Raw genomic sequence first — 17,531 nt, 5'->3', positions numbered from 1 at the left:
TTTGGTATAAGGAAAGTCTAACCATGACTCAAAATCCAGATGCAATACAAAAAGAATTGATAAATTTGACTACATTAAAAAAAATGACGTTGGCATATCAAAAAACACCATAACAAAATATTTGACAGTTGGAAAACTGGGAGAAAATATTTGTGATACATATCATAGTATCATACTCTCTCAAAATGCACATACACTTTAATTCAGCAATTCCAGTTATAGGGATTTATCCTTCAGATAGACCCAATGTGAGAAATATCATATGCATGAAGATAGTTAAAGAGGTAACATCTCTAATATATAAAGAACTCTTAAAATTGAGGGGAAAAGGGGTGCTTGGGTGGCTCAGCTGGTTAAGCATGTGACTTGATTTGGCTCAGGTCATGGTCTCATGGTTTGTGAATTTGAGCCCTTTGTCAGGCTCTGTGCTCGCGGCACTGAACCTGCTTGGGATTCTCTTTCTCTCTGCCCCTCCCCCTCTCGAGTTCTCTCCCTCTCTCTCTCAAAAGAAACAAGTAAACTTAAATGAAAATTGAGAAAAAGACTGAACCTAGTCAAAAATGACACAATTCACAAAAATGATGTAAAAAATAGCTCTTCAAATCTCAAAAGATGTTTAAACTCATAAAGATGTTTACTCATAAATATGAAATGAAAAACTATCCTAAGATACCATTTCTCATATCAGATGGCAAAAAAATTTAGAGTATAGCACTTTAATGGCTGCTAACAATGAAAATTGGTACTACATATATGTGTGTGTGTATGTATATATATATATATATATATATATATATATATATACATACACACACACATATGGGGGAAAGCAGAAGAATTGGAGGTATTGACTATAAACTCATGGTTATATATCTGTACGTATGTGTCAATATGGTGTATATATACACTTATGTATGTGTGTGTGTGTGAATACATACATCTAGTTCCTATCTTTGTCTGATGAGAGATCCTAGAACTAATGACAGCCCAGAGGCAACCAGCATACCTATAACACAGACACTGGTTTCTAGATGTCATCCTCCACTAAAAGGAATCACAGTTCCTAGGAGAAATGTTAATTCCACAGTTAGGGAAGGAAAAATACAAGATGAATCTAGAATATCTCTTTGCACCAAAAAGTAAGAGAGTGCTCAGAGGTTAAAGAGGATATGCCAAAAGGACACAAGAGCTAGAATGAAGGGGCTCCCATTGGCTAAATCAGAGGAAATCGGAGGATTGAAATAATTATAGTAAAGTATTATAGCACAGTGATTAAAACAAGAAGCCATGATTTCGTAGTAATTTAAATAAGCAAATTAATGAGGGAGAAGGCAAACTTGGCAACTACTAAATATAGAAGGATGATGGAATTAGAAAATCACCGTTCAGCAACCATCCTAATAATAATAGATCAAAGCAAGAAGTATCACTGGGCACTAAAACTAATAAGCAAAACTTTTAGAAATAACAAAATATAAACATAGTTTCAAAGTATGTCCCCATAAAATAATGATCAGTTAAATATTAACTTTACAGCAGAGAAATGGCTACCTTAACAAAGTGATCAGGGTGCCTGGGTGGCTCAGTCGGTTAAGCGGCCGACTTCGGCTCAGGTCATGATCTCGCGGTCCGTGAGTTCGAGCCCCGCGTCAGGCTCTGTGCTGACAGCACAGAGCCTGGAGCCTGTTTCAGATTCTGTGTCTCCCTCTCTCTGACCCTCCCCCGTTCATGTTTTGTCTCTCTCTGTCTCAAAAATAAATAAACATTAAAAAAAATTTTTTTTTTTTTAAAAAACAAAGGGATCAAATAAGACATCAACATCATGTCCTTCTTAATATGAAGCAACAAGAAGATATATCACTGTTAGGATATTTTTGCACAAACCCATCACCTGAGTCTAATCATCAGGAAACATCAGACAAACTCCAACTGAGAGACTTCACAATCACCAACCTTTACTGCATATCATGTGTTCTATACATAGACAGAAAATCGAATTAGCTCTATTTGATTAACTCATTTGCACATTTCCAGAGCATGATTAGCATAGGTTTTTATTTGAAAATGCAGGCTATGAGAAATCTCAGTGCTAGTTTAGCTAGTTTCTGGAGCAGGTGGTCAATGGAGGGACTGTTTCTGCAGATTAGCAGCCATGTTTGGTCAATTTGATTTCTATCAGGAAGGGTAGAGAGAAACAGTTATGGGGAAGACATGCAAGGGTCATAGTGGAGAATTCTCAAGCCTTTAACATCTTGCAGGGTCTTTAAAGGAAAATTTCAAGTCTTCACATAAGAGTCAAACAACAATTAAAAATTATTCTTTTGAATTTAATGCTAAATTAAAATTTTTTCCTAAATTTCATTGACTCCACTAGAGATGAAAGTGGATGTGACAAACTAATCCACTTCATGCAAAGTAAAATAATTACATGCAAGAGGAACACAATCCATGTGTTAAAGGATAATTTTAAAAAATTTTTTAATTAATTTTTTTAATGTTTCTTTATTACAGAGAGAAGAGAGACACAGAGCGTGAGCAGGGGAGGGGTAGAGAGAGGGGGAGACACAGAATCTGAAGCAGGCTCCAGCCTGAGCTGTCAGTACAGAGCCCGAGGCTGGGCTCCAACTTATCAGCCTTGAGATCATGACCTGAGCGGAAGTCAGACGCTCAGCTCAACCGACTGAGCCACCCAGGCACCCCTAAAGGATAATTTTTAAAAAAGATAAAATCATGACTCTTGTACAAATATAAAAAAGAATACATGTTGAAGATTTTATTTCGTTCACTAATGAGGAAACTGGTAAGGTGTTAAAACGAATTCAAAGGACAATCCAAGGATCAGATCAGGAATATTACAATAAATATGCAAGTGGAGGCCGAACTGCTTTCATCCATGGTGGTTGGTGAGGATTGCCACTCCGCTGGACAGAATTCATCTGCATATGTATAAAGAATTGGTTTCCATTGTTATCAGTTATCCACAACTTAAAAAGCTGTGAAATAATTCCCATGGAATCAGACTCAGATAACCTGAAGGGATACAGTGCATAATTTCCCATATATAACTATAAATATAGTCTATCTCCAGACATGGAACAGGCAGAAAGTTTTGGATGGCAATGTACTAATCATAAGGCTAACTTCCCAATTCAATGAGCATGTGATTAAGGGTATTTTTTCCTTCCATCCACAGATGATTTCGGGCAAATAAGATACTTTACTTCTTTGGTTCACTAGTTGAGTGTCAGGGAGCCAGCCATGAAGGGGCTTCTACCTAGACAAACTAATGAGCTACTCAATGGTCATACGACACTCCAAACAATCCTCAGGCAGCCTCAGTAAAACGGCACCTTCAAAAGGGCACCCTGCAATCGGAGTGTGTATTTGGCTCCTTTCTGGGTAGTGAGGAGGAAGTGGCTTCACAGGCGTATACTATTCAAAATGAATCTGAAACATCACCTAGAGCTCTACATCTCTAACGACTTCTCACTTGCACAAGGCTGAGGTCTTTTGCCGGAAATGATTCCCCTAGGACCTTTAAAACATCACACAGCTCAGGATCTGAGTTCGGGTTAGGCTCAACCAACTAAAAGCTTCTTTATTGGGGGGAGTGAGGGAAGAAAGGTGCGTTAACTAAATTTCCAGTTGCCGAGGTTGTTGCGAAATTTAACGAAAGACTTCGTAAACTGCGAAGAGTTACTAAAAAGAACAAATCTGCTCCTCTTTGAGGATGCTACGATGCAATCGTGGCTCCTATCAAGCGAGTTTCCACGGAGCTGAGCTGCGGGAGCCCCGAGTGCTTCTCCGCTGGCTCCTCCCCCGTCATACCGGCCCGGGATCGGCGGGGGCTCGGGCGCCGGGTCTCTCCAGCCCGCAGTCGGCCGCGGGTGAAATCCCTTGCGGAGGCGGGGCAGGCCCCGGCCGCCCAGTTCCTGATTCTATAACCGGTGCCTGAGGCTGGCGGCGCCACAGGCTCGGGGACCGTGGGCCGCGAAGGATGGGCCGGCGCGGCGCTGCGAGCCTGCCCCGAGGCCCCAGCCCGCGGCGGCCGCTCCTCCCCGGCGTCCTCCCCTTGCTGCTGCGGCTGCTACTGCTGCCGTCCCGGCCGGGCGCAGGAGCCGGGGCCGACCGGCCGCCACATCTCGTCTTCGTGTTGGCGGACGACCTGGGCTGGAACGACGTGAGCTTCCACGGCTCGAATATCCGCACGCCGCACCTGGACGAGCTGGCAGCCGGCGGGGTGCTCCTGGACAACTACTACACGCAACCGCTGTGCACGCCATCGCGGAGCCAGCTGCTCACCGGCCGCTACCAGGTACGCAGCGCCCCCGGCGGCCAGCCAACCCTGCGCCGGCGCGGGGCTCCGCCCCTCCGGGAGCCGCCGCTATGCCTTCCTGCCCCAGCGCGCCAGACGGCCCCCGCAGCCTCTTGGAAGTGGGCCGGGAGGCCGGGGTGGGCGCTGGCTAGCCGGGGTCAGCTCCCCGAGCAGTGTCCAAGCGAGGGGACTGCTCACCCTGGCGGCGCCTTCTCCGCTTCTCCCAGGCCCGCAGGCCGCCGCGGCCTCTGCGCATGTCCGCTCCAAGGCCACCCGCAGCCCCGGCACCCCTCCTCCTCCGGTGCTTTTTCTGTCTTCCGTTTTCTAAAGGTCGAGGTGAAAGGGTGTCTGGCGTCTGGCGGAATGCTAGTTGCTGGGCCTGCGAGCCGGGAGCCGGTAGGCCGAAGGGTCAGAGTAGACTCTGCGGAGAGGTCCTGAAGAGGGCCGATGGAGAGGGAGCGGGCTGGGCTCCCCCGAGTGGAGCAGTGAGAGGAGAGGAGCGGGAAAGCAGTGACTGGGTGATGGGTTAAAGGAAAAGTGCCTGCAGTGGGTGCGATTCTGCTCCTTGTGAACGCTGCGGGCCTAGGTTAGGCCTGTCACCAGAGATTCATTTTTCCAAGTTCTCAGCACGATGAACTTACGCAGATTGATTTTTCTTGGGCTGCTGATAATTCCTTTCTAATTTAACTTGTGCTCAATGCCTCTGAGCATCTTTCTCTATTTATCATTAAAGTATAATTGACATATACTATCCTGTTAGTTTCAGGTGTACATGATAGTAATTAGATATTTTTATACATTATGAAATAATCCTCACAGTCTAGCTACCATTTGTCACCATACAAAATTAGGACAGTGTTATATTGGCTGTATTCCCAATGCTGTGCATTATATCTTCATGACTTACTTATTTTATACCTAGAAGTTTGTGCCTCTGAATCCTCTTCACCTTTTTTGCCTTCCTTCCAGCCCTTCTCCCTTTGGTAACCAACTGTTTCCTGTATCTATGAATCTGTTCCTGTTTTATTTTGTTTGTTCATTGTTTGGTTTTTTAGTATTCCACATATAAGTGAAATCGTATGGTATTTGTCTCTCTCTGACTTATTTCACTTAGCATTATACCTTCTAGGTCCATCCATGTGACAATGGTAAGATTTCATTCTTTTTTATGGCTGAATAGTATTCCATTGTATATATACTACATCTAATTTATCATTTCATCCATGAATGGACACTTAAGTTGCTTCCGTATGTTGGCTATTGTGAAGAATTCTGCAAAGATCATAGGGGTGCACAGATCGCCTCAGATTGGCTTACCATTTTCCTTAAAAATTTTGAAGTTTATTTTTTTTGAGAGAGAGAGCAAGCAAGAAAGTGCACATGAGCACACAAGTGGGGGAGGGGCAGAGAGAGCATTCCAAGCAGGCTCTGTCCTGTTAGTGCAGAGCCTGAGGCAGGGCTTGAGCCCACAAACCATGAGATCATGACCTGAGCCAAAATCAAGAGTCTGATACTTAACTGACTGAGCCACCCAGGCACCCCTGGCTGGCCATTTTCTTTGGGTAACTACCCAGAAGTGGAATTTCTGGGTTGTGTGATGCCTCTATTTTTAATTTTTTGAGGAGCTTTTGTACTATTTTCCATAGTGGCTGCATCAATGTACCGGATTACCAAAAGTGCAGGAGGGTTCCCTTTTCTCTGCATCCTTACCAACACTTGTTATTTCTTGTTCTCCTCATACTAGCCAGTCTGACAGGTGTAAAGTGTTATCTGACATTATCTCTTTAAAAGCTTTTCTTTAAAAACTTCTATGTAGTTAACAGAGATATTATACTTGTACAATGTGCACATATGTTAAATAACTAAGAATATCAAGAACATTTGCATGGTGCTTTACTGTTTTTAAAGTTAATTCTTGAAATAGCCCACGAGGTAGCTATAACTTCCAATCCCCCTTTACAGATGAGAAGTAAACTTGTAGAAGTTTGATAGTGTGTTAAGAATCACACAGCTAGAGGGACTCCTGGATGGCTCAGTTGGTTAAGGTCTGACTTTGGCTCTGGTCATGATCTCATGATTCGGGAGTTCGAGCCCCACATTGCTGAGCCTGCTTGGGTTTCTCTCTCTCCTCTCTCTCTGCCCTGCCCCACTCTTTCATTCTCTCTCTCTCTCTTTCTCCCCCTCAAAATAAATAAACTTAAAAAAAAAGAAATACACAGCTAGAAAGTATTTAAATTGGGTCTGTGCCTCTCCTGTATCCATTAGTCCTCTCAGGCCTATAAAATTATATCCTATTTGCCTAATCTGGATAAGATTGATGATTTTATAAGATCCTGATGTGATTATGACTATATTAAATACAATAAATGGTTACCATTTGAGAACACCAGCATACCTCCTTATATACGGACTGTTTATTCAACAAGCATATTTTGAGTCCTTACCATGCAAGTCATGGGATATGCTTGAAACTTCCCCTCTTAAGTCTATGTGCATGTAGCCTTTCAGATCAACTCTAGCCTCATGTTGTCCTGAGATCAAGAGAAGGGAGGGTTTATTTGCAATAACGATTTCCACAGTGATCTGAAGACTTGTAGAAACAGAAAAGATATAGTTAGACTACAGGCCTGAGAAGTAGCTGTAGCCAGGGTTTGCAATGGAGATAAAGGATGGTTGCCTTCACCATCAACCGTAAGTCCTTTCCACAGGTCTGGCTTGGGCTGCAAGGTATAATCAGGAAGCTCTGCTGTAAGGCAGATCTTATCCTGGACAGTTTGTAGTAAAGGAATGTTTGTGTAAAGAAGAAAGGAGAGAAGGCAAGGTCTGCCCAGAATAGTTCTGCATTTGCTCTGAAATAAGAGAACTGAACTCAAATTGCAGAAGAATGGGAGGGCCATTCATTTCTCTAACTTCCTCTCTTCCAACAGTCTTGAACAGGAAAGCAAATACCATACTTCAAAAAACTTGTTCATATAGGGGCACCTGGGTGGCTCAGTCGGCTAAGCATCAGACTTTAGCTCAGGTCGTGTTCTCATGGTCTGTGGGTTTGAGCCTGGAGTCGGGCTCTCTGCTGACAGCTTGGAGTCTGGAGCCCGCTTCTGATTCTGTGTCTCCTGCTCTCTCTGCCCCTCCTCTGCTCATGCTCTGCCTCTCTCACTCTCAAAAATGAATAAATGTTAAAAATTAAAAATAAAAACAAAACTTGTTCATATAATTGACTGCTTTTGTCCCCTAACATCCTCCTCTACCAGTCACCGCTCTCTGTCTTGGAGGAAAAAAGTACATGGAGTACCCTGTGGTTACGATGTGAAGGAAGGGTAGAAGCTGTGTACTCCAAAATAGTTTAGAGCCCACTCAGTGTAGCAAGCTAGCCTCCCCAGTTGACTTTTTTGCTTGACTTTTCTCCCGTTTTATTCTGGGTTCAGGAGACCCAATGGCAAATTACTTCAGATTAGCAAGCATCCTTTTTTAAAGGAGCCAACATTGGGGCACCTGGGTGGCTCAGTCAGTTGGACTCTTGATTTCGGTGCAGGTCATGATCTCTCAGTGGGTGAGTTCAAGTCCCCATATTGGGCTCTGTGCTGACAGTGTGTAGCCCCTTGGGATTCTCTCTCTCTACCTCTCTTTCTGCACCTCTCCTGCTTGCACGCGCGCGCTCTCTTTCTCTGTTTCAAAATAAATAAATAAACTTAAAAAAATAAATAAAGGAGCCAGCCTTTTGGGAACTAAGGAGCCTTATTGCTCTAAGACACAATATACTGACACCATTCTGAGCACTTTACATTAATTCATTTAATTGTCTCACAGTCTGATGAGGCGGCTACTACTTTTATCCCTATTTGATAACAAGGAAGACAAGGCTGTTTATTTATTTTTGAGAGAGAGAGAGAGAGAGAGAGAGAGAGAGAGGAGAGAGAGGACAGAGCCGGAGCGGGGGAGGGGCAGAGAGAGAGGGAGACACAGAATCCAAAGCAGGCTCCAGGCTCCGAGCTGTCAGCACAGAGCCCGACGTAGGACTCGAACCCACGAACTGTGAGATCATGACCTGAACTGAAGTCGGATGCTTAACCGACTCAGCCACCCAGGCGCCCCTTTAACTTCTTTCAATAATGTTTTGTAGTTTTCAGCTTACAAGTGTTGGAGTTGTTTGGTTATATTTATTCCTAAGTTTTTATGCATTTTGATATCATTATAAATAGAGTTGTTTTCTTAATTTCATTTTCAACTGTTCATCTCTAGTGTTTGGAATGCAACTGATGTTTGGTCTGTAGCCTGCAACCTTGCTGAACTTAACTAGTTCTGAAAGCGTGCGTGTGTGATATTTAGGATTTTTATATACACGATGCTGTCATTTGCAAATAGAAATAGTTTTGCTTTTTCCTTTCCAATCTGAATGCTTTTCATTTCGTTTTCTTGCCTAATTGCCCCGACTAGAAACTCCAGTACAATGTTGACTAGAAGTGGCAAGAGTGGACATCCTTTTCTTATTTGCGATCTGAGAGGAAAGCTTTCAGTCTATCACCATTTAGTATGATGCATTCGTTCATTCTTTCATCCAAGAAATATCTGTTGAGCAGCTATTTATGCCAGGCATTGTGCTATACCCTGGGGATCTCCTGGTGCTTATATTCTGTTGGAGGTGAGATGAGGAGATGAAATAAACATATAAACAAATGAGTAAGCGAGGTGAATTTATTTTATTTCTTTATTTTTAAAGTTTATTTTGAGACAGGGAGTGCGAGCAGGGGAGGGGCAGAGAGTGAGGGGGAGAGAAAAAATCCCAAGCAGGCTCCACACTGTCAGCGCAGAGTCCAATGCCGGGCTTGAATCACGAACCGGGAGATCATGACCTGAGCAGAGATCAGGAGTCAGGCGCTTAACTGACTGAGCCATCCAGGTGCCCCACTGGGTGACTTGAAATGGCCTGGTAATAAATGTAGAGAAGAAAATAAAGTAGGTCAAGTGTAAGTTGCTCAGGAAATTATCTCCACGCAGGTGTTGGGGACAGAGGCCAGAATGGAGAGGAATGAACCATTCAAAGATCCTGGGAAAGAGAATTTAACACAGTGGGAGGGACAGCCAGTTAAGGCTCAAGGCTGCAGTGAGTTCTTTTCAAAAAGGGGACGAGGCCTTTGCGATCGGAACTCAGTGTAGGTGGGTATGAAAAGCGCGGTAGGAGCTCACAGAGGGAGGCAGGGTCTCCCTGTGCTCATGCTGCCTGCTCAGGATAAAATATTAAATTTCAACTTACTTACTCAGGTTTTCATAATGATGTTACATTGAAGGCTACTGTATATTAAAGCATATTTCTTTTTGTTTTAATTAAAAAATGTTTGTTTATTTTTGAGAGAGAGAGCACTCCAGAGTCAGGGGACAGGCAGAGAGATAGGGGGACAGAGGATCCAAAGGGGATTCTGCACTGACAACAGTGAGCCTGACACGGGGCTCGAACTCATGAACCATGAAATCATGACCTGAGCCGAAGTCGGATGCTCTACTGACTGAGCCACTCAGGCGCCCCTATTAAAGCATATTTCTAATCTAACAGTGTTATAAGTAAATATATTTTAAGGAGCCACAATAAAGTGCTATGTGGCATTCTTTGTATACATGTTAGTCCAGTTAGAATTAAATTTTTTATCCTACTCCGCCTTTTTAAAGTAAGCTTATTTTTCATACAGAGAAAGACAGATACCATATGTTTTCACTCTTATGTGGATCCTGAGAAATTTAACAGAAACCCATGGGGGAGGGGAAGGAAAAAAAAAAAAGAGGTTAGAGTGGGAGAGAGCCAAAGCATAACAGACTCTTAAAAACTGAGAACAAACTGAGGGTTGATGGGGGGTGGGAGGGAGGGGAGGGTGGGTGATGGGTATTGAGGAGGGCACCTTTTGGGATGAGCACTGGGTGTTGTATGGAAACCAATTTGACAATAAACTTCATATATTGAAAAAAATAATAAAGTAAGCTTATTTTAAAAATTGTCTTTGGGAAATATATTCCAGGTTTCAAATATAAGACATTTAAATAGAGCTACATGTAAAAAAAACCCAAAAAACAAAAAAAAAATTTCTGTCTTGACTCTCAGCCTTCCTTTCTGTAGGGAGCCCCTATTTGTTATTTATTATTTACTAGTTTCTTAGTATCCTTCAGAGGCACATTGTGCATATAATGAAATAGATTTTATATTCATTTTCCCCTTGGTTGGAGTCTCAAGACTGAAATATTAATTTAAAAATCCTAGGGCGCCTGGATGGCTCAGTTGGTTAAGTGTCCAACTTCGGCTCAGGTCATGATCTCACAGTTCATGGGCTTGAACTGTCAGCACAGAGCCTGGAGCCTGCTTCGGATTCTGTGTCTCCTTCTCTCTCTGCCCCTACCCCCCTCAGAAATAAACATTAAAAATTTTTAAAAATATATTTAAAAATCCTTTAGAGGGTGGGAGGATAGGACATATTGTTTAAGGGTACAAACTTGCAACAAGTAGTAAATAAGACCTAGAAATCTAATTGTACAGTATCGTCAACCTAGTCAACAATACTGTATTAAAATCATCAAATTTGCAGGGCGCCTGGGTGGCTCAGTCGGTAAGCGTCTGACTTCAGCTCAGGTCATGATCTCACAGTTCTTGAGGTCAAGCCCCGCATCGGGCTCTGTGCTGACAGCTCAGAGCCTGGAGCCTGCTTCGGATTCTGTGTCTCCCTCTCTCTCTGCTCCTACCCCACTCACACTCTGTCTCTCTCTCAAAAATAAATAGCTAATAAAAATTAAAAAAATAATAATAAAAAAATAAAAATAAATAAAATCATCAAATTTGCTAAGAGACTAGAACTTCATGATTCCAACCACTAAAAAGAACATGGTAGACGTGTTAATTATTGCTACAATGGCAATGATATCACAGTGTATAAATGCGGCACACCTTAAAATTACACTGTTATATGTCAGATATATTTCAATACAAATACGTAATCAAGGTATTTGTAAAAGTGACCAGATAAATAAAAATGCATCAGCTTTTCTAATAGAATTTGTATAGTGCTTTTTAGTTCAAAAGAAGACCTGAAAATGCTGAGTTTCTGGGGTGCCTGGGTGGCCCAGTTGGTTGGGTGTCTGACTTCAGCTCAGGTCATGATCTCACAGTCCATGAGTTCGAGTCCCCCGTCTGGCTCTGTGCTGACAGCTCGGAGTCTGGATGGAGCCTGCTTCGGATCTGTGTCTTCCTCTGTCTCTCTGCCCCCCACCCCGGCTCGCACTCTGTCTCTCTCTCTCTCAGAAATAAACATTTAAAAAAAAATAAAAAAAAGAAAATGCTGAATTTCTTTATTCTTACACATTGACTCTTCAATATGAAATATTCATTTTACCTTTGCACTCTTAGTACACATTTTAAATGTGGTGGTTTGTTCTCTGTTGTGACTTCTCGGTAGGATTGTCCTGCTTGGTCCTGGCCCAGAGAAGCACTCAGTGTTGAATGTGAATGTGAAATGAACGAATGTGCTAAGAACTTAAACACCTGAGCATTTCCTGTGAGAGTTCACGATCTTCCCTGCTTATGGTATGGTTGGTCTGCCATTTCTAGTGCCCCCGCTTCCTTTTTAAGAATCTAAAAAGATTAAAGGGTAACTAAAGTCGTAGGCCTTAGTGGGAGCACTTCCTTCTAGGAAAAAATAAATAAATAAGAAAAGTAATTTTGGTCCTCAATTGGGAACATACTTACCTTGGGAACTGAGGGGGCCACTCCATTAAAACTCTGTAACCTTGGCAGAGAATAGAAGCAATGAAAGATGACTTCAAGGTTTTACTCTTAAGGGACCCAAGTCACATTTTTCTTAATCATGCTGATAAACAGACAGGACATCTCAGGGCTTTTCACTCACCCCTGAAGCAGAGCCTTGGACAGGAAATGTAGGACGGAGGCTGTGCAGGAGCATTGTGGGTGATTGTTGACTTTTGCTTTGAGTTTGCTTTAAGTTGCTGAGACCCATGGCTGCAGGTAGAATAGGGCACTGCATACTGGCATGGGAAGAGGAAGGGGTTCTGCCTGAGGATGCCCTCTCCTCCCTGCCTCTTTTCCTGCCTACCCATTCTTTATCATCTTGCCTACCAAGCATCCTGCCTACCCATTCTTTATCATCCCCCCACCTGCTTGCCTCTCAGTGGACTCTTGTCCCTGTTTGCCTCTCCCTGGGCTCTAAGACTAGAAGTAGGGCAAAGAGGAGTGAAGAGCTAGAAGTAGGTGGAGTGACTGGGGAAGGAAGGAGGTCACAAATTGGGAGGGTTAACAGGACCCTCTGGAAATGGCCTCCAAGGAGCGAGAGGCAAGAGGAGCATACAGTACGGGGGCCATAGGTGCCTCTGAAGAGAAAGCACTTATGAGCCTGTATTCTTGTGCTTCCTTAGGGGGAGAAACATAGGATGCTTTAGCTTCATAGTGACAAATAAGATGGCTCCCTACTAAAGCACATCATGGCTATAATGCAGGGAGCCACGGATGACCTGATCTCATGGATCTTTTGTTTTTGCTAAAGCCAGGTGTCTCTCCTAAGCCTAGCCAGAGCCAAGAGGCGTTTTCCCAGAAGGGTAGAGGCACCTGGAGGCCATATTCTGGACGTATGAAGATGTTTTAAAGAAACAGTTCCATATTTTACATGTTTTATTTCCCACGTAATTGGAAATGAGGCAATAAGGAAATAAGTTTGGGGCTCAGTGGAGTATGACCCATTGACTTACGGGATGTTTTTGCTGATTGATTTTTGAGGTTTGTTATTTCAAGAATCACCTTAAGTGTAAGTTGTTACTGTCTGGTAACTCTCTTTGTTTTTGTTTCTTTAATCTTATCATTTTGCTAAACATTTCTTTTCCTCCATATTTTCCTACCTTCTCATTGTGAGCTTTTGGTTGGCTTTATAATTTACACAGAGGAAGGCACTGAAACAGTTTTTGCCTTGTTTATTTTTACAAACAACATCCCTTTGTGGGTTTAGTCAGAGATTTACACTCTTTGCTAATCACCACCAAAATAAATAGACCCTTAAAACTGTCAGTGACACCAGCCAGTTCTGCAGCCCGAGTTCTGGAGGACCAGGCCAGATGGCAAAGTCAGGCCCCTAACACACATAATGTGTGTTCTGTAGCTCTTGGCTTCAACAGCATGGGCAGCTGACTGCATTTTACAAAGCTTAAGGGGGGAGGGAGCCGATTCTCCAGGATCCATTTGTTCTGTGGGGCAGCTCCAGGAATAAACCCTAAGGCGGCATGAGTGGTACTTGACCGTGGTTAAAACCTGTGGTGTACTGACTCAGACACAGGCTGGAAATTCTGAACTCCTGGCTGGCCACCAGCATGTTCTGTGATTGTGTTCCTGTCAGGAAGCGTCCGTCTTAGCTCTCTGGTGCATAAAGGGGAGGGTGGAGTTGCTCGTTTTTCTGAATTTTCAAGTACTGTAGCAGTACTTGAAATTCTGCAGCAGAATTTTCAAGTACTGTGTACAAATACTTGGGTACAGTGAGAATATGAGTTCATCTTGCACAGGTCAGATAGGACAGAATCTTCCTTCCATTCAACAGGATGTTATCCCAACGCTAATTACGTTAGGGGAGAAACCGCATTCATTGCCATACTGGTAGCAGTGGTTCACATAGCCTCTGGGAGAGTTTATTATCAGTTTGGTGGAAATATTGTGCTCTGAGCTTCCAGATCAGAGATAATAGAGTTCCTGGACCTCTTAAAGGGGGGATAAGTGAGAGGTTCTGATGTGGGAGCCGCCCTCCTCCCTCCCCCTTTTAAGTTCATGACACTCCACTGATAGTTCCTTCCATGTCTACACAGGACAGAATAACTCACTGGATCAAATACCTTTTTATATGCAACAAAATACACACACAAGGATTTTCATCACTTACCTCATGGAAGGAATCTAGAGACAAGCCAGGTCCTTTACTGATTATATAGACCCTTTGCCTTTGTGCAGGGAATGCTTGATGGTCCAGTAAAATCTTAGGAGAAGCTGTTTTTGGAGAGAGGATTTGGTTTAATGAAGAACGGATAGCCACACATGGTAGGTATAGAGTAACTCCTTTGGATTCTCATGTATTATCCGTATAACCCTCTCCATCTGTAATGCTCTCTGAAGACTGAAGATGGGTGCTAGGATGGAATTGTTTTACGTACTGTTGTGTTTACAAGGGGACACTTCTTTTTCTCTTGATTCCTATTGGTGCCCTGTTATCAGCCTGCCCCGTGATGCATGGTGTGGATCTGTAGTCCTGTGCTCTGTTGGAACCAGCTCCGCATTGGCCTGTTTACTGCTTCTCTACACATTACAGCTTCCTTACTTCCAATAGTGTTTGAACAGACTAAAAACATGTTTTTGGCTGTCATCCAGAGTTTGGCTTCCGCTTCCCCAGTAATGCCATAAAAATGCTCTGTCAAATAAATTCTCGGGAATTGAAGAGAACAAATTCTCTGCTCCATATGATTGTAGATAATAGAAACAGGCTTCAGCTGACCACCTGGCTTGATGCCCATGGTCTAGGAAAACCGAATCACACAGCATCCCTTGGCAGTGCTTTATAGCTATCAGAGTTAATTCTCTGCATGCGATGGATGAGCTTTCCACTTAAAGAAATCTGCACATAGCATTTATCTCCAATGAGTCTTTTGAATCCCATAAAATAATTACCTTTACTTTTCCTGCACCAGTGCCAATTCGTGTATATTATAAAATTTTGGAACCTAGGGTTTATTTTCTGTCGAGTAAATTTCAAGTGTTAACCATGGACAGTCTTTCTATGATTTGGGGTGTGTGTGTGTGTGTGTGTGTGTGTGTGTGTGTGTGTTTTGAGAGCAGTGTTTCTTGTTCCCTGCTGTTACAATAAGGATATTGTAACATCCTTATTATTCAGGATTCCAGCTGGAAGGAGCTGGCATAGCCAAATTAGGATATTTAGGGAAGTTTACTTATAAGGGGACTGTTTTCAAGAGTGTGAACTGGGGGAAGGGGACCCCAAGTAAAAGTGTATAACCCAGTGGAGCTGTTACTAGTCCTGGACTGGAGGGGAAGGAAGGAAAGAACCTAGAGACAGAGAGTGTCATGTAGAGAAGGCTGCCTTCAGGATGGCCTGCACAGAACTGGCCTGGTCTGGCAGTAAAGAACCACCTATCTCTTCTCTCCCTGTAATTTCGTGTCAGGGCTCCCCCTTGGCTGAACCCACTTAGAAGCCAGAAGGTGCAGAGTTCTTTGATTTGGTTCCCATAGGTCAGCTTCCCCAGGGCAGAGAGCAGGACAGAAGGCAGAATGTGGATTCAGAAAGCAAGTGGAAGGCATCTGGCACATATCCCAGTGGAGGTGTCCAGTGATTTCTAGGAAAGGCGTAGAAATCTTAATAGAAAACTTAAACTCACTTTTATTTTTAAATAGTTTTAGTGATGTGTGATTGACATACAATAAACCACATATTTAAAGTATAGAATTTGATTAAGTTTTGATATGTATCTACTTATCACCACAATCAAGAGAGTGAACGTATCCATCACCTTAAAAAGCAATCCGTTTTAATTTCATCTTAAAGATATTTTATATGGTTCTTTTAAAAGTGTATGGAAAGAGGGGCACCTGGGTGGCTTAGTCGGTTAAGCGTCTGACTTTGGCTCGGGTCACTATCTCACGGTCCGTGAGTTCGAGCCCCGCATTGGGTTCTGTGCTGACAGCTCAGAGCCTGGAGCCTGCTTCGGATTCTGTCTCCCTCTCACTCTCTGCCCCTCCCTGGCTCGCACTGTCTCTCTCTCAAAAATAAATAAAACATTAAAAAAAAACTTTAAAAGGGTATGGAAAGAGGAGTGCCTTGATAGCTCAGTGGTTAAGCGTCCGACTTCAGCTCAGGTCATGATCTTGCAGTCCATGGATTCGAACCCCGATGTCGGGCTCCGTGCTGACAGCTCGGAGTCTGGAGCCTGCTTCGGATTCTGTATCTCTCTCTTGCTCCCCTCCCCTGCTCACGCTCTATCTCCCTCTCAAAAACAGATAAAAATATTTTTAAAAAAGGGTATGGAAAATAGCAGGAAATGAAGCCATGGCAGGTGCAACTCAAAAAACATCAGTTCTGGAAAGAGACCCAAAAATGAAATTCAAATCAGTGTCAAAGCTTGCGAGAAAGCTTTTTTCAATAGTAGCTTATAATAAATGAGAAAAAAAAGATTGTGAGTGTGAATTTTTTTTTTTTGGCTTCGACTTTGTATCCGTTTATTGCCATGTATTTAAAATAAGATAAAAATAATATGACATAAAAATCTTTCTGGTCTGTGTAGTCAGTATTTGAATCTGAGAAAATCAGTGATTAATCAGTATTCAGTAGTGCCAATAAAACTGTAGATGTGAAGTTTCAGTGTACATTTTATCTGTTATTCACATGACCACAACATGCTTCTGGGGCAGGTCCAGGCTCAGGTGCGTATTCTCTATTATGCCACCCCATCTCTCAAGAAAGCGAATTGAAATGTAGTGGAGAAGGCATGAAATGTTATTGATAACAGGGTCACCTGCATGTTCAGTCGGTTAAGCATCTGACTTCGGCTCAGGTCATGATCTCACGGTTCATCAGTTCGAGCCCCACGTCGGACTCTGTGCTGACAGCTCAGAGCCTGGAGCCTGCTTCGGATTCTGTGTCTCCCTGTCTCTGCTCCTCACCCACTTGTGCTCTTTCTCTCTCTGTCTCTCAAAAATAAATAAAAGTTAAAAAAATTTTTTTTTAAAGAAATGTTATTGATAACAAAGCTTACAGTTATTACTGTGGCAGTTGAATGCTTAATATGCCCTTGGTGATAGAGCTGAGATGGGATTTAATTCCCTGAGCTTTATGCATTCTGCTTTAAATTATAAAAGCCAGTAAATCATTTGCAAACACATTTTTGCCATTTATTAATAGTTGCTTGCTACCCACCTGACAGCTAATGGAGGCCAGAGAGTTATGGCTTGGGTTGAGAACTGGCACTCTCAACCTTCTGTGTCCCCAGAGACCCATTTATGCTAGGGAAATCAGGAGTGGCTCGCCTTTTCTAGGGAAAGCTTGTGTCCAGTGCAGAGTTGAATGGGAGACCCCAGCCCCATTTCATATAAAGGAAAGTACCTCCCTGGCTAAGCTAGGAGCAGGAGAAGGGGTGTGAGGTTTAGTGGAAGGGAGGAGCTGGGCAGGGCAGAGCCCCCAGGGACTCCAGT

At 43.1% G+C, this 17,531-nt stretch overlaps 1 protein-coding gene across 1 annotated transcript in view; it reads left to right on the top strand.

Annotated features, from left to right (window-relative positions):
* The first annotated feature begins 3,614 nt into the window (after positions 1 to 3,614).
* Positions 3,615 to 17,531, top strand: part of ARSB (arylsulfatase B) — a 170,395-nt gene continuing 156,478 nt past the window's right edge. Inside the window, exon 1 of the mRNA XM_047868110.1 lies at positions 3,615 to 4,315. Within this exon, the coding sequence (XP_047724066.1) occupies positions 3,998 to 4,315 (318 nt within the window). The 5' untranslated portion in view covers positions 3,615 to 3,997. The remainder of the gene's footprint in view (positions 4,316 to 17,531) is intronic.

The sequence above is a fragment of the Prionailurus viverrinus genome, chromosome A1 (genome assembly GCF_022837055.1).
Source record: "Prionailurus viverrinus isolate Anna chromosome A1, UM_Priviv_1.0, whole genome shotgun sequence".
Taxonomy (NCBI): domain Eukaryota; kingdom Metazoa; phylum Chordata; class Mammalia; order Carnivora; family Felidae; genus Prionailurus; species Prionailurus viverrinus.
This window is presented reverse-complemented; position numbering and strand designations above follow the sequence as displayed.